Genomic DNA, 21,531 nt, shown 5'->3' on the forward strand with positions numbered 1-21,531 from the left:
TTACATCTAGTCTCCATGGCCCTGCAGCTGTCCGTGAGGCAACGCCTCCGAATAGAGACGTTGAGTCGAAAATTATTCCTAAAGGAACAACCGGAAAAATTCAACCCATTGACGTTTATGGTTTTAGGGTGTGGAAAAATTTCGTCGGACATTTCATCAGAATCAATAATATCTAGACTAGGGGGTCTAGTGGAGTAAGGCTCCAGCTAAGCATCTCTAAACGCCAGGTTCGATTTCTGACTCCGTCGTTAATTTTTCGAAATCACTAAATTTTTGAATTCACATTCTTTCATAGCAATATAAAATTGGAAATTCGATAAAGGTTCATGCAAATACACGTACTTTTTCGTTAGACTACCTTTGAATTGTAATATATATGAAAAAGAATATGACCAGTGTCCTTCATCTGCTTCGTAAGATTTCTCTTGCGATTTTCGCGAAAACGCCATCGTAGTTCGCCTTGCTATTTGCACATTATGTTGTTCTAATGGAGTACGAAAAGTGTGCAAAGTTTGAAGAAAATCCGTGATCCGAACGTCGTGGCCTTCCCTTGTAAACCATTTTCAACTACGTGCAGTTGGATCCAAATAACTAACAAGGGAAGTCTTTTCGCTGACATCCTTCGATTTTGATGAAATTTATATATGTTATTCTACTTCAAAATCTAAGAGCCGCGTATTTTTTTTATCGGCAGAAAAACGTTCCTAGGGGGTGAAATTATCCTTTGAAGTTAAGACCTTCGAGGGGTACTTTTCAGATTTCACCTATTTTCACTTGAGATAATCGAATGCACCCAAATGTATAATTACCTTAATGATAAACGATGAAAAATCCAACTGGTTTCATATCGGGGGGTTGCATAAGAAAAAAGTTATGGGGGTTGAAATTCATAAAATCGTTATAACAAAAAAATTATTGCACCTATCTCGATGGATTCAATTGCACTTTGAAGAGCGAAAAAAAAAATAATAAATATGGGTTTTTGCGTTTTTCTCGCAAATCAGGTCGAGTGGGTGAACTATTCCTATGTATATTTATATGTAATCTCAATCAAACGGCAGTAATTCTTTTTTTTCTTATTTCTTCTTTTAGTGATACGTTTTTTCTCAAAATTCGGATCAAGATCAGATCGGAGTGGCTCCCAAACTCGAAATGCATTTCGGAAGAACTTTAGCAGTCAAAGGAGAGAAGCAAGTACAATGTGTTGTACAATCAGTCTCTTCTGCGAGCCACAGTTACACTATTCAGCCGACTATATCAGCCGACGGCAAGCTGCTATGTCCTCTATTTTTGGTTTTAAAAGAAACAACTGGCAAGATTGGTCCAATAGTGGAGAAAACGCTTTTCAGACCAGATAATGTATACATAGACGTATCCAAGTCTGGGAAGCTTACTTCAGATATAAATTATACCCACTGTTTTTGTATGGACATTTTTTCGAATGAAAAAATAACAAGTTTTTCTATTCTCAGATCATTTTAAAATTTGGTTGCAGCATGTATTTTTCCCGAAAGTTCGTTCAAAATCTTTATAACTGATTGATTCTTGGACTGGACACTGTCCCCAAGCTGTACTTGATCTGAAACCTTCAAATAGAGATGTCAAAGTAACGATTATACCTAAAGGAACTACCGCAAAAATCCAGCCCCTCGATGTTTTTGGATTCCGAGTATGGAAAAATTTTGTTAGATATTTTTCTGATAATTGTCTTTTGATGAATTATGATATTGATTTGCATTTGAGAAACAATATCATAAAGCTTCAGTCACTTTTTCATAACCAACTGTCGTCACCACGTTATATCGATCTTTTCAAATCTTCTTGGTACAAAAGTGGTTACATAGAAGAAAAACCAGCGAATTTTAAGAATCCTGTACGCTTTGCATTTGGAGAATCCTGCAACTCACACTGTGAAGTTCCAGGATGTGAAATGTTGCTATTGTTCGCTGTTCCTGGTGTAAAAAGTCGTTATGTTTCAAACACTTTTTCAATGACTATCATTACTACAGTACTTACAACGGCTAATAGAGCATATGATTATATACTTACTTCTATTTATTGCTATAGTGATTATTTTGTTAAACTGTTGACATATTATCAATAAAAGATACAAGCATATTATACGCTCTGTTTTTTTTACTTGACTACGCAGTTTTTCTGTGCCTCATCCCAAAACTTTGTCTTATCTACCGAAACGAATATGTGTAAGCGCTTATCGTATGCTTATGTTATTTCATTGCCAAATATAAATCAGTCAGAATTATCGATGAGTCATATATAAATACTTTTTCAACGAAAGATCGATCTATAAATAAGTTGGCTCCTAGATAAAACCGTTCATTAAATGCTATATACGTGATGGGGTTGTAGTAAATTAAAAAAAAAACATATCACTAGGAGAAGGAATAAGAAAAAAAGAATTACTGCCGTTTTATTGGGATTAAATGTAAACATACATAGGGGTAGTTCACCCCCTTAACTTGATTTGCGAGAAAAACGCGAAAACCCATATGTATAATCTTTTTTCGCTCTTCAAAGTGCAATTGAATCCATCGAGATAGGTGCAATAGTTTTTTTTGTTATAACGATTTTATGAATTTCAACCCCTATAACTTATTTCCTATGCAACCCCCCGATATGAAACCAGTTGCATTTTTCATCGTTTATCATTATGGTAATTATCCATTTGGGTGCATTCGATTATCTCAAGTGAAAATAGGTTAAACCTGAAAAGAACCCCTCGGAGGTCTCAATTTCAAAGGACAATTTCACCCCCTAGAAACGTTCTTCCACCAATAAAAAAAATACATGTCTCTTCGATTTTGATGTAGAATAACATATATAAATTTCATTAAAATCTAAGAATGTCAGCGGAAAGACTTTCCTTGTAAGCCCTAGTTCCAGCCTGGGTTTCGCTTTTCCCTATTTCATCCATTTCTTATCCCCTTTACCAAACTCACCTCTCCTAATCAATCAATTTCACCCCTTATCTGTTCTGATAAAGAATTTAAACAAACAATAAGCCCAATAAGCAGTGCAAAAGATAAGACAACTTAAGGAATTTTTACTATCAATACCGAACGTAGTAGCGTAGTGCGTAGCGTGCGAGACAACGAAACGGGAGGACCTGAGTTCAAATCCCCAGCCTGTCAAGAAGGACCTAAGTGGCAGCTCGCAAAAATTGTAAGAAGGGTCACTCCGTTCAGGCGCTGAATCGGTGGGTTGAGGTTTGAACTCGGTCCGGCTACACCAAGGTTTTCTGCAGTTTCTCTTGTCCCTTGTGCGAATGCGGGTGTTTCTAAAGAACTTCTTAAGACGACTGCAGCCGCATAATGATGGTCATTAATCTATCTCTTCCCTTGCCCCGCACAAGTCTACCGTAGACCTCTGGGGACATACTCTTACCGGTATGGCGGGAACTGGCAGTAAAAAATAAAATAAATAAAAAAATAGTCATAAACTAATTTCAGAATGAAATTGTAAAAAAATTCTGACATGGTAAAAATGAAATGATGTAACTGTTCGTCTTAGTACACAACTTTCAACCCTTTGTACTCGATGCCTTTTTTGTTTGCGCGAAACAGCAACTCGAGACGATTTCGGCCAAATTAGGTAAACATTTTACAGGTACTTTAACAAAATTTATAAACAAACAAGCGTATACAAATAATGAAATTTCACCAGTTTATTCATTTACATTTCGAAAACAACAAACTTTGATAAGTGCCGTAGCAGTGTCGCTCGATTCAAGACGTCAAATCACTCGGGCGCTGCAGCAGCGCCGCTCGAGTTCACACTTGAAATCGACCGGGCACCGTATCAGCGCCGCTCGAGTGCAAAGGATTAACCCCATATTTCTCAAGGTCCGACAGATTTTCCCAAAACTGAATTACTGTACAAAAATTGAAACGAATTTATAAAAAAAATCACAACTTTTTCACACGACGAAATTAAAACAGAATCTTGCTCCTTATTCGAAGTTCTGACGAGAAAAAATTCCCATTCTTATTTCTACAAAATTACGCGCAACTTCATGAAAGATGAAAATTGCGAAAATTTACCATGTTCAATATCATCTAGTAAACGCTAATAAAATTGTAGAAAATTTGGAACAATATCATAACGAAACTGCTACGCTTCATCTTCCAATGCGACCTGGAACATTTATTAACGCCTCTTTTTGGGAGAGATATCGAATTTTTGTCCCGATCGATCGAAAATTCTAAAACTGACAGCGGACTTATGAACTGGTATTGTACGTTACATAGAACGAAAATTAGCGTACGTAGTGTAACACAATGCAGAAATTTGTTTTCCTGTATCACTACGTATTTCAGTTTTATTGGTACATCTGAAATTGTAATGGCGCCGTAAGAAATAACTAGTTTTAATTTTTTCTTTTGTTATTTTGCTCGCATTTTGTATAATATCCGACCAATGTGCGTCGTCCAAAATAGTGAATCTTGCGTACCTTGAAGACGCTTCCAATCACCAATTGTAATAGCTGAATTTCCATACACGTCGTCAATATTGTGGAGGATTTCTGTTCGTGGTGACGTGGACCCAGTTCTTAAAGCCGGCCACAGATTCATTCCGTCAATACTCATCTTTAATGGATCGCCACCTGATGCTGCTACTAACGTCGGCAACCAATCCGTTATGTGGAAAAGCTGGTTTGAGACTCGCCCAGGACGTTCTAGCAATGAAAACCACAGAAGACCTACCCCTCGTACACCACCTGAAATCGTTGACAGTTGGATTAAGAACAAACGTAAGAGAGCACTTACAAACTGCACCCAACCGAAATGGTAAGAGTATAGAAATCCTTCATAAAAACGGTAAAGTACTGTTACGACCCGGCCGCTAATTACGGCATTACCCTCTCTGCATCGTAACTTACCGACGTGCCATTATCATAAGAGAGCGTCACATGCTCATACCATAGCTTTACGATCCATGTCAATCCATATACAGTATAACGTGGCGTTTTAGAACGGATCGTCACAAAGGTACGCGTCCGACGAAACTCCTGAAAAACGCATCCCTACGCGGTACTTCAAGCGAACTAGATACAAATTAGACGATAAACTACTAGTAACTAATTCTTTCTTTGCAGAGTCTGTATTTCGCAGTTTTGCCCAAACAAATAAGGTACCAGGATGACTAAGCTTTTGACCACTGAGGGCCAACATTAACTTTGATTATTACGCATTATTCTCTGTATGACCTCATCTACCGACTACCTGATGTGCAAGACGTGGTGTGCCTTACAAAGCACCTGGGCCCGTGTCTACCGGTTACCTAAACTTCTCTTACTACTCCAATTGCCAGCGTACAGAGAAGTATGAGGAGCATACAAAATTTCTCTCCACAGCCGAGTGGCCATTTCTCTCGAAGAACCAGCCACTCGTTTTCCGGGATACCGTGGAGATGGCATGCAGGGTCACGGAGGGAGTGTAATCACAACTTCCTGTCCCGTAAACTTTCCGGGTAGTCGCCGGACTGATTCTTTATTACTACCGTTTCAGTGGTTATTATCAAGGTCAAAAGTATCCAGAGGACTTGATGCAACATTCCTATCGGCGAGGAACTTGGTTATATCGTGGGCAGAACACGACGCCACTGGTGGAAGCAACTTTGAGGTGCGTTATGCCGTCGCTCTCCAGCCGGAAAGCTTGCGGCCAAGAGATATCTTGCGTATGTCTTCACCAGTGGATCTGTAACAATAGGCAACCAGCTAGTTGATAAGGTACTACAACAGCAATGCCGTACAAACAGGTGTCAACGAAAAAGTCACAGGACGAACATCATGCAACATCTATCGATAGTATCAGTAAACGCATGAAGTACTCGTCACCGATAAACGCTGCGAACGCGGAGCGGGATGAGCCAATTGTAGTGGAGATCAAACGATTAATCATCTAGAAGAAAGATTACCTCACGACACTAGCGACATCATCGAGCCAAACTCCGACCTTCGTCTACTCTATACTCAACCCGCCAGGAGTCGACACCGTTTCTTCCTCGCTCGTTACCTCTATAGATTTTCGTCAGCTTAATTCCAACTTTTTTTGTCCTTCAGGGTATCGTTTCCTAATTACTATCGTTTCTGTTATCTTATTTCTTGCGTCATTTCTTTTCCTTTTTCACTCACCTTTTTTTTGTTACCTTCTTTGCTGTCGTTAAGTTTATTTGGATTGAAATTTAGTGTCTGTGTGCCTGAGCACCGTCACGAAGTTGCTCAAATCATCTGTTTTCTTGTACCTCAATTATCCTTTTACTTGCATTGTGTGATGCTTAGTATCATTGTAAATCATGGTCCACAGCTCTAAAGTACTTTAAGTCTTTGTGGGACTGCATGATTTCCTTGATTAGTTGAATTTGTGTCGTTGAGCGCTCTTGTATCTGTCAAACAATTATTTTTCTCGTATATGGGAGTTTTTCGGACTTGCTTGTAACTTTCTCTGCTTGTTAGACTGCTTGTGTGATTTTTATCGCATTTTGAGGTATCTTTATTTTTTTTCATTTTCTGTACTATTAGTGTCAATTATATTTATTTCCCGTGCCGCTTATTCCATTTTATTTCCTATTGTGCATGAATTTGTATCGTGAATCGACTTCCTTGGAGTAGATCCGGGCGTTCATCAAGCCGTTCAATACTACCGATCTTTTGCTATTTTCTTGCTGGCGATCTTGTATTAATTATATGACTTGTTATATTATTCATATTTCTTTGCAATATAATATCTCCTCATCAATTAAAGTCTCGTTTATGATATTTGATTTTGTCGTAGTAAAGCTCTCAAAATTTCTGATAGTTTTGTCATCTCTCAAACAAATTATGTTTAAGAATTTCTCAACGAGTAATCTCTTGAATTTTTGAGTATCGAAAATTATTAGATCGACTATGTATCGAAAATTACCTTGTAAATTGGCCCCCGCAATTCACTTTATTTGATATTCTCTCGTCTAAGCTACAGATTCTTGTGACTTAACGATTGACTTCAATGTTTCCGGCAGTTGACATCTACCAAGAATTCTGTATAATTCTTTGTCACTACTATTCCAAGCTATTATCAATTTCAACAACTACCGGTTTTTAATAAAGGTTGTACTCTCTTGCTCGAAATCAATAGATCAATAATTACCGTAGCGTTGCCCTTGAAAAATTGGGTAAAATCATGTCGCCCAGTAACGTGTGATTTTCAGTAGATTTTCGTATTATTGTTGCGTTCTGGGGTGAAGGTCGCGAGAAATCTTTCATTTACTGCGTGATGTTTTATGTAAGCTCGATTTACAAATCTTGTGGTATTTAGGTTCACGAACTTCGATGATCTGCTCGTATCGATTCTTCGTTTAGCCTGTCTCAATCTAGAATTATGTTGTTGTGGGTCATGCAAATAATCACTATGTACGATTAAAATCATTCTATGTACACAACATTTTAATTTAAATACACATTTATTAACAATAAGGTGTTCTTGTAATCGATATTTGAGGTTTTGCTTTACAATGGTGTTATTTACTTATTTGGTTGTATTAAAGTTCGGAGTTTCTGAATATGAGCAGTCTATGATTTAGAATAATTTGCACTGCTGGTAATTTCGAAGTGCTCCGAATTGTCTGAAGTCTTGATTGGTCCTGCCTTTGATTTGATTCTGTTTTCTCTGGCGTATAAAGTGATTCTTCATTGCATCAGTTTTGTTTGAAAAAGATCTTCAATAGTGGGAGTTTTATGAAAGACTCCTGATTAGTATTGAGTTACGTCAATACATGACAATCGGTTTTGAGGAGGCCAATCAGTGCAGTGCTAACAGGATACTTGGTTGCAAGAATGCATTTTTTAGTTCTGAAAATGACACTTTATGAACTATTCATCCTTTCTTTTGTCATGTTCATTGCGGGCAATCAGCGAGTTTTATGAACCTGAGTTCTGCGAATTTCCATTGTATACCGTGCAGTCTATGTGTGAGTTGAAGTTAATGATATAGAGTTAAGGGGGTAGTCTGCTTTAGAAGCCGAAAAAAACGCGTTTTTTCAGCAATTTTTTTGAAAGGGAAGGAAATGATTGCGGTATAACGAAATTTTGAGATGATAGTGTATGATATTTAAGCTTTAAGAAACAATTTTTATTATTAAAAAATATTGAAATTTTTAAAAGTTATAACAATTTTTCCGGGCGCCTGGAGTCTGCACTTTTAAATCGGTGCCGGTGGTGGGGGTCGTGCGATGCATCTGAAACAGTCGAACCAAATTTTTTTTTAGTTTTTTCAAGTTCCTTTTCTATATGAACTAAAAAAATACCGGAGAAATGATGAAATTCCAAATTTTTTCGAAGCTTGAAAAAAAAATTCACTTTGTTGAAAAAAAAAATTCACTTCAAGTTGCAAGACAAGTAATTAAAATAATACTTTTGTCCAACTTTTTTAGTTCAAATAGAAGATAATTTAATACTGAAGCTAGATCACTTTGATTTTTTTCGATCGGACATATATTGTTTTTGCTATCGCCGGCACCGTTTCCTAAAACTTGTGAAAATGAAAACTCGAGAAAACGGGCTTTAAAGTTTTCGTACATAAAAAATCGTAATTTTCTTGAACTTACCGCATTAATATGCTAATCAGCGATTCCTGGTCCATAGAGTTGCCCTTCAGACTCTTCAAAAAACTGGTTCAGACTCTTCGAAAAACTGGTTGAAAACTTGAAAAAACCGCTCGTATAGCTGCTCGACGCTTGCTCACTATTTCTTCTGTAACTCCGAAAATATTTTGAATTTGCTTCTGAAATTTAAGGGACACATCCTTAGATAGTTTAGGAAGACATTTATGCAAAAGAAAAAAATCGATTTTTCGAAGCCTCTAAAGCAGACTACCCCCTTAAGAATAAAAATTAAATATATTGCACAGCATCACACAAATGTAATCTCGGTTGCAAAATAACAGACGATATGTTATATGCAGATTGTCGGTGCTGGATCATTTCTCACAGAGATGGTAACTGTATCTGGATCTCGATATGGATTTTAAAGCTATGGTATGAGCATGTGACACTCTCCTATGGTAATTGCACGTCGGTAAGTTATGGTACACAGAGAGTATCACCGTAATTATCGGTTGGGACGTAAAATTATATCGTTTATACCGTCCTGCATCTAATTTTCTTTGCTAACTATCATCTTTTGGTAAAAGCTATGGTTTGACTTCATTTTCTCGAGAATTCCCACGAACTGCTACGGTTAGATTTATTAATTGCTGTTAACATATAGAATAAATCCTAGTCAGTTATTGCCAAGTCTTGTAGGCTTTACTTGACTGATTCAGAACCTGTAAATTCAATCAACAATATACTACTGATTGATCTGTTCATTACCACTAACTTAAGCTTACTATTTATGTATTTATCAATCGCTAGCTGCCTTTGATTATCGCTATTCTACCTGTTCGTCCGAGTCCCTAAGCCGAGTCAACCATACAATGGAATCTTCAATTATTATCGTATCGTATTATACCTAATTATGCCTCAAAATTGACACTGAAACGTCTTACGTCTCGTGCTCAACGAGTAGATTCTGCTGTTGTTCAAAAGTCAGGATAATTAGGGAATTGCGCCAAAATATCATCTGTAAGTCCGCAACTGAGGGTAACAGCAGCTTAACGTTGCAACAGTTACTATCTCAGTGTGCAATGGTCTCGCACCAACAATCTGCATACAACATTCCATCCGTTATTCCGCAAGCGAGCTTACATTTGTGTACTGCTATGAAGTATATATAATTTTTACACCTGACTTGACATCTTCAATTTCAACTTGCACACAGGCCACATGGTTTACAATCGAGATTCGCAGAACTTAGGTTCATAAGCTTCGCCGACTGAACGCAAGGAATGTGGAAGAAGAAAGGATGACCAGTTCACGAAGTGTCGTTTTCAAAATTTTAACCTGGCGGTATCGTCGTAGCGAACAGGTTAATGACAGCTCTTCGCCTGCTGGCGTGTCTCGTGTCACTATGCGCGACCGTTAAGGGCGTTGCCTAGCTAGAAAGCGCGGGCTACTCCGCTTCCCGCGTTAACCGTGGCGAGAGAGAGGGTAAAGAAACATGTGAGACGGAGCAACCGAGCTGTCGCCGGAGTGGGGCGGGTGACGCGGGCTAGCCTCTTCCACCCCTCACGGGCATTCGGTTTCAAATACTTTTAAACAGCCCAGTGTATCGCGCTCGGCACGACGCAGCACCTGATGAATAATAGAAAAAAAAGTAGACTCCTTTCAGATTCCACTTGAAAAATTTACTAGTAATACAGAATTTAATAAGGAACCCGAAACTATTTTTTTTATAATTCAAAAACTTGTCATTAATGAGGTAAAAATCATCAAACATTTGAATTGTTTATAAAAATTGGGATTTTCAATAATGTTCAACATTGCATTTTTTTTATGAAAGCTTATTCGTTCACCTTCCGAATGCACTGTAAATGATGTCTTTACGTCGAATAGAACCGGATATATGCGAGCTCCTTTTGCATCAAAATTGAATGATTGTCTTGTAACTTTCGAAAACAAACATAATTCGGACGAACACCAAAATGCGTGTCGATTCTTTTTACCTTTATTTCATGTGAAAAAAAGTATGAATAGATTGAAAAAATACGAGGCCATTTTTTGATTGACGTGACGTAGAATTCCTTATACGTATGTTGATATAGATATACATTCTTCATATTTCAACGAAAATTATATTCACCGGCGTCCGTATTTCTACGCAATGCGATCACGTGACTGGTAAGAGTCTAATAGCCGGTATTCATAGTCAGGTTCGATTTGCAGGACTGTCTTGAGGCAGCTCAAAGCATAGCTTGATCGGCTGAGAGCTGTTCCTAATACAGTCTCGAAAATAATACGTAACTATTTACGAATACCGGCCAGACGTCGTCACAGGTCATTTTAAATTGAAAATGCAACGAATAGCTGTGAGCAAATTCATGATATAACAACGAAAATATCATCAATCTCCCAGGTCTCACCACGTGGAGGTCGCTATCAAACAGAGACCCGCCTAACCCGTCCCTACCTCCCAACCATGATCGGGTTTGCACCAAACAAATACAAAATGATAAAAAATAATATGAAATGGTAAAAGTAAAATTGAACTCGTTTAAAATTAATAAACATAATCACGAAATCTGTATGAGAAGGATCTCATAGAAATTAAATTGAAACAGTATAAGTGAAACATGACAGTAATCTTGATAAAGAAAATTGATATAACAAAGCATCGAGCATTGTATACATTATATGGCTAAATAAATTCTATAGAAAGCGCAAACTATGGAAAGTAGTACGTCACGAGTGCAGGTCACAGATAGTAATGAAAAAATAGGCTATAGAATATTTACATAATATATAGGTATACACGCAGTCTGGTCCGACTGCAGAAAGTATTCCTGGAATGAATAATCAGATATATAATTATAACGATATGACTAGCAAATTTTTAGCACAGTAATACATATAACTAACTAAACATAAATCACAGAAATATTGCACGTAAGCTATATACAAAGCTATTATATTTATGTACATATGTACATATATTTAGATTACAGTGTTTTGTCGTCTGTCGGTCGTGAATTTACTGTTTCTTACGCGCGGCCTCATCTGGGCTTCGATGATTTGAGGGGGTTCGCGGATTGAGCGTTGTCGGGCGCGTCTAGAATCTACGATTTCGGGTTACAAACAAAAGTAAAAGAAATCTGCTCATTTATTCTCCATTTTTTCGGTCCAGAATTTATCGTCACGTTTTATTTTATCAAAAATCAATCCCTTAGACGTCCAAACTATAAAATAGCACCACTTCCTATTCGTAATGTGTAGAAGACCTTGGACCTGATACATGTAATTATGAGAAAGCTCTAACTTGGCTTTTCCACCGATTATTTTCGTCTCAAATATTAATTCTGTATCCCAAAAATCTATCGAGCGAGCGCAGCGAGCGAGCAAAATTTTTAAATGTTCAAGCGAAATCCCACAAAAAGTACTGATATTCCCAAAAAGCACCTCTGGTGCAAAAACCTTTCGCCAAGTATATTAATGTGACAGCCACCCACATAACAGCCACCTACAAAACTGTCAACAAATTAGATACTGCTGCCAAGTATAATTTATTTAGAAGCTAATGATGATTTTGATATACTATAAGTAATATAAAGACGAAAAAAAAAAAAATTGAAATCAAAATTGAAATTGAAAAAAAAAATAATTTTTATTGAAATAAAAAAAATCGGAGATAGTGGTAAAAGGCGGGCTTTTTTAAAACAAGCACAAGAAAATACAAGTCGAGTTATATCAATGTTGTAATGGCAATATAAACATGGGCCCGCCAAGTACCACGTACTCCAATTTTTTTTTTATCAACATTTTTTTTTTTTTTTTGAATTTCAATTTTGACTTCAATTTTTTTTTTTTTTTTTGTCATCATTAGTTATAGTATATCAAAATCATTATTAGTTTCTAAATAAATTATACTTCGCAGTAGTATCTGATTTGATGACAGTTTTGTAGGTGGCTGATTTGTAAGTAATGTGTGCATGTATGATTACCCCAGAATTACGTCAAGTTTATTTCAAAAAACAAAACGCGCGTATTTTAGTGGCCTAATACGTATGCGCCGTATTTACGTTGTATGGAAAATTCTGTCAGGTACATTGTAATTTTACCTTGGATACTTAGGTAGTCACAATAAGTGATAAGAATATTCCTTATGATCGACAAAGTGTAAACACTCATGCTAATTGCCGAATATCGATTTCGATCATTTAACCTGAACACGTAACAAATTGATGACATATTTTAGCGACTAATGCAAACCGGGCTAGTACCACACGTCACAATGCATTTTAGTTTATATTTTCGTATGTATAAAAAAACTAGAGAATGAATGTATACTGCTATTATGAACAGCACTATCGGCTCTTGAAAGTACCTTCTTAAATTAAAGCCCTGCGATTGTTCGTACTCAAGTGATTGAATCTCGAAGTCAGAGAGGGTGCACCATCAATCATATAAATAATTCGATTTACCTCCTTTTTTCCTGAAATTTAGCCAAAATATTTATGCCGGGTCGTTTCTTCTTCTTCAAAGACACATTCCCTCTCTTCTTAGCCATCGCGGGATTAAATACTGATTCGAAATAATAAAAAACACTGTAGAAAAACACAGGCAAAAATAAAAGCGCGGAACACTATCCACGTGCCGAGCGACGAGGATTCGAAGGAGGGGAATTGTAGTGGGGGGTGTTGAGTCTACTCTCCTCGCCTGTAATTCGCATGGTCGCCGGCCAACGCAGTCGTGGCGCTAGCAGCCGCCCGCCTTTTGCGCGAAAAATTTGCTGTTTCATGCTTCGTGATTTTCCTTCTCATTTGCTCATTTTTGAAGATACTTAGGTTCTTAGGGAGTCATTTTGAAGATAAAGAATAGATCTGTGTCGTCTTTTTCGCCGAATTGCGAAAAAAAATTCACTGTTCGCTGTGTTTCACTTCAAACATAACGTACTTTCAAGTACGTTTTACGCAAATCTGAAAGCGAAATCGAAAATTCGGTAAAAAAGGCGACACAGATCTATCCTTTACCTTCAAAATGACCCCCTAAGAACCTAATTATCTTGAAAAATGAGGAAATGAGAAGGAAAATCGTGAGTCTCTGTTTGCGCGCGCTCTTCGAGGCATAGGCAACGCCCTTAATGTGTTGCCGTCACTGCCTACGTTACCTCGCCTGTGTCGATGCGTCGATGTACTAGTTTTTCTGTAATTGATGTCCGCCACCGGTTCAGGAAGTCGAACACTTTACAGTAGAATGTGGTATTGAAGAATCATTCCAAGATAAATGTCAAAGTGTTATCCTAATTAAAGCATGGTAATATCAGATGAGGAATCGTGGTAATAGTTAGAGTACGTAGAGTACCGAACAATCACTCAAATACCGTCTTGTACAGCACGTTATGCTGCCATTAGGTAACAGCAAAATCGCTCTGCAAGATTGGTATTGTTACAGTTACCTCATAGCAGTGTTGTGTCAATTCTGTTAAGTTCTCCCTCAGAAAAATTTCTTGCAAGTTTACAGTAATAATACGAGGGTAACATTGCAACACTGTATTTAAACTAATATTTAGAATGACCATGCATTGCAAAACCGAACGGGAAGTTAGTGGCAATGTCAGCGAGGTAACCCAACAATAACAGCGCAGCAATTTCGAAGAAAGATAGCAATGAGTGTAAGGCTGTCGCCACGGACGGTTACGGTCATGAAGTTACAGAGGAAGAACCCATGTGGAGCTCTACCGGAAGGAAAACCGCGGCGAACGAGATTCCCCCGTGAAACACCTAGGCACCGCATCTGGAGAATATTACCATGCCAATGCAGAAGTATGAAACACCGGCCAATACGTCTGCCAACGAGCGTTCCGCGATGATAAACATCAACATTATCGATTTGAAAAATTGAAATGTTTCGTGATCCTAAAGGCAATAAGAATCGAGCGATCGCGAATAATCACGCCTATCTTCTAAAATTCCCGTACTTCACCAGGGTCTTAGTGAGCACAACACTTAGAGGTGTTACGGGGTGGATGATTGTGATTATCAACAAGTGGCTATCGATGACCGCATCCACATGCAGCCGTAATGTCATTACGGCCAATTTTACGCTCGTAACCTGTCGACTACGTGCACGTACAAAGGGTAAGGGAGATTAACGGGGAAATTTTATCGAGGAGTTGAATGATTGATTATATAATTAAATTATTGTGAATGACGGGAAAAGTACAACGAGAAGATGTAAAGGAAATATTGTAGAAGAAAAAGGGAAGAAGTGTATTTAGCCAAATGAGACATAACTTGAGAGTTGATATATTGCAACATAAGCAAAATTGGAGAGCTGCACGTAATTTCTCGTTATTTTGAGCTGTTTTGTCGCTAATATTTACCAAAATGAAATTGTTCGACTTTTTTTGAAGCCAGAAAGAGCGCTCTTGGGTATGTCAATCGAAAAAAACTGAGCTACACAGCTAAAACTTTTTGTGGACTCGGCTTATTTCTACTAAAGTCATAATTTTCACAGACTTGTGTGTTTTTAGTCACCGATGCTACTGTTCTCAGACTTGGACATTTGCACGCCGCAGATACATGCTCACACTTCTATGCGAACTTATACAAGGGCTTATTCCTGTCGAAACCGCTCCTTAAAATAAACTTGGGAACCGCTTCCGAAGCTGTGTAACCTTCAATTGCCTAAAATACAATTTTCTATTCTCAAACCAAGTGTTTTTCAGCCGTGGCTGTCCACTAGACTTGGAAACACTCTCTAATAATTTCAGACGCGGACACCCCAAGTGCTAATATTGCATAAAATGAGTGATTCTCGGAAACTGTAACTCTCTAATCTCAATCACTTTGAGTGGCTTCGAACTGGTTTTTTGAATCGATTAAACAGGTAAGCAATAAGTGATTGGTCAAGCGAGATTTTTAATGATAAATAAGTACATTAGTCCAAGTTAACACTTTGCCGTCCGCACGATTCGTAAATATTTATTCGCTTGGCGCCGGCAGCGCTTATTCGAATCACTTGACTTGTCGCCGGCCGTTCTTGACATTATCGGGAGATTATAAATTGTTAAGTTTTACTAATCTCGTCGTTAGTTCTCATAAGTTCTCAACCCTGTTCCCCTACTTTCATGAAATTTCGAAGATATAAATATGTAAATAAATACAAATTTTGTTTCTTTTATATATTTGTTTATCTGCATTTTCTTTGATACTTAGTATTTATCTTTCGTATGGTACGCAGCAAAACAGTCTCCGAGATGTAAGGCAACTCCACAAGACTTGCACATTAAGTTTGTTGTTTTTCTTTTTTTGTTTTTGGAACATACGTGGCAGCTTCTTCGTTTTCGTTTGTTCGTTTCGGAAATAAGGACTAGTTGGTGTTGCTTTACTTGACCGGAAAGTCTGTCAATCGGATCATAATGAGACGCACGCGATGTAGTGGCAACCTCGAAGTTTTGCTCAACAGCAGGTTCATGGCCTTTTATCCACGAATCGCACACTTTCAATAAAAAATCGTGAAACCGAAGACTCTTCTGTTCTCTATTGAAGTATTGAAATGTACGGAACGCATTAAATAATGCGCAATTAAAAAAGTACATGCACACTTTTTTTGACCATTTTATAGATTTTCTGTAGATTGGATAATAGCTCAAATATTGGTCGGCCCGATCCACTCCTTTCATGTATTTGTTATAATCTAATACACTTTCGGGTTTTTTTATTGTGCAATTAGTCTTTTTACATATTCTTTGCGTGTTAACCAAAGTGGCATTGTGTATTGTAGAGATCATTCGTATTGTTTTAGTTTTCGAAGCTCTCCATACCTGTGCAAGTACTTCACCTTTCCGTTGATGACAAGCTTCAAACACATTGAGATTTGCGCGCTTTAATTTTTCCGGAAATCCTCTATTTTTCCTTATAGTTCCACAAACTCGTATTTTTTTCTCAAGCAATTTCTCTGTAAGTTCCACACTATTATAGTAATTATCCATGTAAAAATGATGTCACTTTCCATAGCAAGATGTCAATAGTTACATTACTGTTTTTCCTAATGGCTGTCTAACGCCGGAATATATTTTGAATGAAGAAATGTATCCCGTAACTGAATCACACATCATCCGAATAAGTATGCCATATTTCGTAATTTTCGACGGATTATAAACATTAAAATTCAATCGTCCACGCCATGGTATCATTCCTTCATCGATTGAAATGTTTTGCCTTGGATTAAAATTTTCTTTAAATTTTTTGGAAAAGTAATCAATTATAAATTGCACTTTGCAAAGCCGGTCGGGATTATTTGGTTTATTGTTGTTGTCAGAAAAATGTAAAAATGATAATATTTGTCTGAATCGGTTGCGAGACATCGTTTTGCGAAATATCGGCGTGTCTAATAACGGATTTGTTGACCAATAATCATCGATCCTTGCTTTTTTTACGATACCCATAAGGATAGTAAGCCCAAACCATTTTCTCAGTTCGAGTGCCGTAACATCCACAAATTTGGCATTTTTTTTATCCGGTTTCCTTTTATCGCAATTTTGACGGTGGTACTTGTTGGTTTCATTGCAAATGTATTCAAATAAATCGTTCCCAATATATAATTCTGTGATATCCTTGACGCTTTGTGTATCTTTGGGAAATATATTTGGACCCGGAAATCCTTCGAATTCATTATTGGTCCTCGGCAAATCAAACTCTGACCATTGTGTACTGTCTTTTTCGTCTGACTCATTCGAATCAGTTGACAACCGTAGCGTTCGCCGAATTCTACTTGTAAGTATCTCACTACCGTCCGACGATTCTGCTTCACTCTCACTTTTTTGATTTTTAATGTCTTCCCAATCGGCCAAGTGGTCCGGAACGTCAGACAAATCGTCCGCTCATTCGTCGTAAATATTTGTATCGTCTCTTTCGTCTGCCATTATAAAAGGGCACAAGAACTTATACAAATAAAAAGTTTGATCACTTGTGTAACTTATTGTTACCGCAACAAAACACCAGCAGAAAGCTACAGACACTAAAGTGTTGTCACCGACCCCGAGCGATACTGTGCTCACAACACCACTGTGTTGTCGCCGGCCGTTGGCCACCAGTTGGCGCACGTCACCACTGTGTTGTCGCCGGCCGTTGGCCACCAGTTTGCGCACGTCACCACTGTGGTGTCGCCGGACGGCAAAGTGTTAACAAAACCTGTCATATCTGTTGTAATAATACAAGAAAAAAAATTGATATGATACAGAGACTTAATCTCGGATTTTATTCCTATCAACGCTTTACGATGTCAACTAGTGATCTGGGTGAGGGTAATTATTTGTTAAATTTTCTTCTGAGTGCTACATGGCTTTGATATGAACCTTTGACTATACGAATAATCTTTCACTTTACTAAGTATTAAAATCGCTTTGATCTGAAGTCGCTCTTCTACTGCTTTATACGAAAACTGAAGTTACCTGCCGCTTCAGCTTGGCGCGGATCCAAGTTTACTACGGTGAGTCAATCGGGCGTTATGCTTCGGTTTTGCTGACGAGCTGTACGTCGACCCCGTATTCATATCATTTCTGCTGTTCGTTGATGGTTGGTGTTACGTTGCTCGTCGAAAGGAGTCGGAAGCAGATTTAAACTGTCGTCAGTTGCCCCATCCTACGTCATAACTGTCGTTATATCAGCGAGCTACCGCCACGTTGTGTATGTGCTACTTACACCAACTGACTGGCTTTAGACCATGTCGCTTTTGTAGCGCATTAAACCTTGTGCGACGAACTCTATAAATACATGGAGAAGAGTTGGTTTCACGACACTAAAATGTCTAAAAACACCAAATCCAGAACAATAAACGAAGATCCGAAAAAAACTACTTCTGGGTTCCAACGCTCACGTAGAAAAATTCGACATAAAAACGTTTATTACTGTGAAAAAATCTTAACGTGACAGAGAAAAATATTACCTCTCTTTGAAAGAAAAACAAGTGATCTACGAATGTGTCAATAAGCTTGAAAAAAAAATGTAAAACTTTTAAGTAGAAGTCGAAAAGAAACATATGAATCTTCATAAAATTCCTGATTCAGATGGAGTTAATGAAAATTCATCCAAATGTATGAGTACTATTTTCAAACAATGAATCTAGATCCATCAGGAATTGACGAGATAAAACGGCTTTGCCGTGCTCCTGCAAAGAGACTCGTGTCAAATTTTGTTACATCTCTCTATCATGAGAATGCTGTACCTGAAAAACACGAAGAGCTCAATGAGCAGTCTGAAGTCATCATAACGACTAATGTATCCGAAAATCAACGTGCAGAAAATGCAAATCTTAAAACAAACTCAAAAAGGACTTCAATGACTCTTAATGAATAAAATTGTTTCGGTGGTTAGGAAGCATCACATATTCGACAATGATGTAAAATATAACCCGGCATACGCATCCGATTTCCTAAACAGTAAAGTGAAACCTAATAACAGGATGTCAAGTGAAAACTGCGTGACTGATAATGAGGCAAATATAGATGATGATAGCAGATATAATAGGCGGGTGCTGGATCACAAAATGGCAGTGTAGTAGCAGACTAGCCCCTGATTCCTACCTTACCGACAGTCGGTATGTTACCTCGCGACGGGTAAGACTTACGATAGTGTTACCGTCGGGAGCGTTATCATAGATTGCGCTGCCTGTATTTTTGTTCCATTTTAGCGACAGACAGTTCGATAATGAGATTTTTGCGTTGTCGGACGAGCAGCCATTTTAAATTTTTGCCGTTGGATGTCAGACATTTTACCGACGGAATCGTTAGCGATAAAAACATTAGCATAGATGACGCCATCAGTCGCAGTTCATCTTTATCGGTAAGGGGTGTCTGGTTTATCGGCATTGATAAGTGATACCAATCCTATCTTATCAGGTGTGTGTGGGTATTTCATCAGTAATGTAATGCTGACCGACCGGCTCACCATAGAGATAACAGCTTTTCTCAGTTCAAGCATTAGGTGCCCAGCAAACACATCTGAGATCATTTACAGAATTTTTACATCACAATCGATGTAACGACTACATAATATAATTGTCATCATAGTCTCGTAAATTTTCCATCTTTCACGTAAACTTGATATACTTGTTCCATCTCTTAGTTACATCTTTGTGATGGATAGGAAAGATGGAAATCTTACGTATCAGCGATGACATCTTTTTCACTTCCCACTATATGACGTAATGTTGATGTACCATTGTTGAAATGTTTGATACATTTTTTCGTGATGCAACAGTTACAGAAAACTATGCATATATCAGTTATATAAGATTGATATGTAAAATTCTCATCACTCGATTACGAGATTTTTATATATACTCAAGACTCGTACAAATCTTATGGATTGGTTTTGTACCGTTTACGGAACAGTGATACATTAGGGTTTAGTAGGCTTAAAAACGCATCAATTACGTATAATTTGTTACGTAAATGTTACAAGGCACTTTTAAGTGACAAATTATACGTATTTGTTATGTTTTAAATTTTACTAAACAGTAATATATCAATGTTCTGTAATCATTACCGGCCTAATTCGTAACATGTTTACAAATCTTGGGTATTTGCGAAGATCTCGTACTCGTGTGACGAGATTTTTCCGTACCAATGTTATATATTTGTGATGTGCACAATTTTCTGTATTTCTTTCGTAGAAATTTTTGTTTTCTGTTTGAAAAGTGTTAAACATTTGAAAAAATGCGATTAGGAGCCATGCAGGTGCTCGAAAAATAACCTTGCATTTAACAAGTGCATCCTTTGAGGTACGAGAAGGTGAATCTGTTGCGTACTAAGCAGCTTTTAGACTAAATAGACTATAGTTAGCATAATATAGTTTGTAAGGTCTTTCAATGATTTCTGTGTATATCCAAATGTTCACGCGATGGACGGTCAGATGCGAAACATGCTTTCGTACCTGACCGCCATAAACGAAGGCCATAAAACCTTCGTCTGATAAGCTGGCACCCTCTATCCAACAACTTTCACTTTTTGGTCTGCGTGCCAGCTGTCAGCAATATAGTTTTATTATAGAGTGCATCTACGCACATTTTTTATGTTCTTGGCATGTTCACCAGATTTGCCATCTGGCAATTTAAATTACCACTCTTCCGTGATTGGCGATCTCTGGACTTCCTTCTTGGGGTTTCCGGTCCGCTTGACCAATCATCGGTCTCATACTATTCGAATCATGAAGTGAGCGTCAACGCCTTCTTCTCTAAGGATCTCGAAATTGTCAATCACGGAAGTCAGTCTAGCAACAACCACAGAAGGAGTAACATCACATCCAAGATTTGACTTAATAACTTCTTTAACGTCACATCGACTATTTGACTAATTTACTTCTTCATCCTTCTAAACTTTGGTGTAACAACCATATACGTGAATAAAGCGTTAAGTTTTTCAAAATAAAGCACCGCGCAATATTAAGTTGGCGCGCGGGTTCCCGTTTGGCGTGGCATCCCCTTTTCTCCACCAAAGGGGTGACGAGACTTACACCCTCGTCAGGTATCGTACCAACGTCGCGAGGAGACGGGACATTTTTTGGTCCTTCGAGCCGGATGTTATATTTGTTCGGGAAAACTTCGTTTAAGAAGAGCTAGATTCCGGTATTGCACCGTCATTTTACACAAAGAACATTCACCACTTCACAGTGCGGTCCATAGCGCGCGTGTCGGTGAACAAGCAGACGCAGTCGTCTTTATTCCTGCAGACTTTACATACTGCAGAAACAATCATTGTCAACGGGGTATCCGACATCATTCAGTGAAGACAACACCGGGATCTCTGATCATCAACGGTAAGCTTGTACTTGGGTAGCCAATTCCACACATCCCTTAATAGTTCCATCGGTCATTTTCCTGTTTTCCTACGTCCATAAAATATTCGCGATGCTGGGAAATAATGAACTGGTTTCCGCA

At 38.0% G+C, this 21,531-nt stretch overlaps 1 protein-coding gene across 1 annotated transcript in view; it reads right to left on the reverse strand.

The window, feature by feature from the left end:
* Positions 1 to 4,699, reverse strand: part of LOC124299389 (uncharacterized) — a 29,999-nt gene extending 25,300 nt beyond the window's left edge. The window contains exon 1 of the mRNA XM_046752612.1: positions 4,472 to 4,699. Within this exon, the coding sequence (XP_046608568.1) occupies positions 4,472 to 4,607 (136 nt within the window). The 5' untranslated portion in view covers positions 4,608 to 4,699. The remainder of the gene's footprint in view (positions 1 to 4,471) is intronic.
* Positions 4,700 to 21,531: the final 16,832 nt, after the last annotated feature.

The sequence above is a fragment of the Neodiprion virginianus genome, chromosome 2 (assembly GCF_021901495.1).
Source record: "Neodiprion virginianus isolate iyNeoVirg1 chromosome 2, iyNeoVirg1.1, whole genome shotgun sequence".
Taxonomy (NCBI): Eukaryota; Metazoa; Arthropoda; class Insecta; order Hymenoptera; family Diprionidae; genus Neodiprion; species Neodiprion virginianus.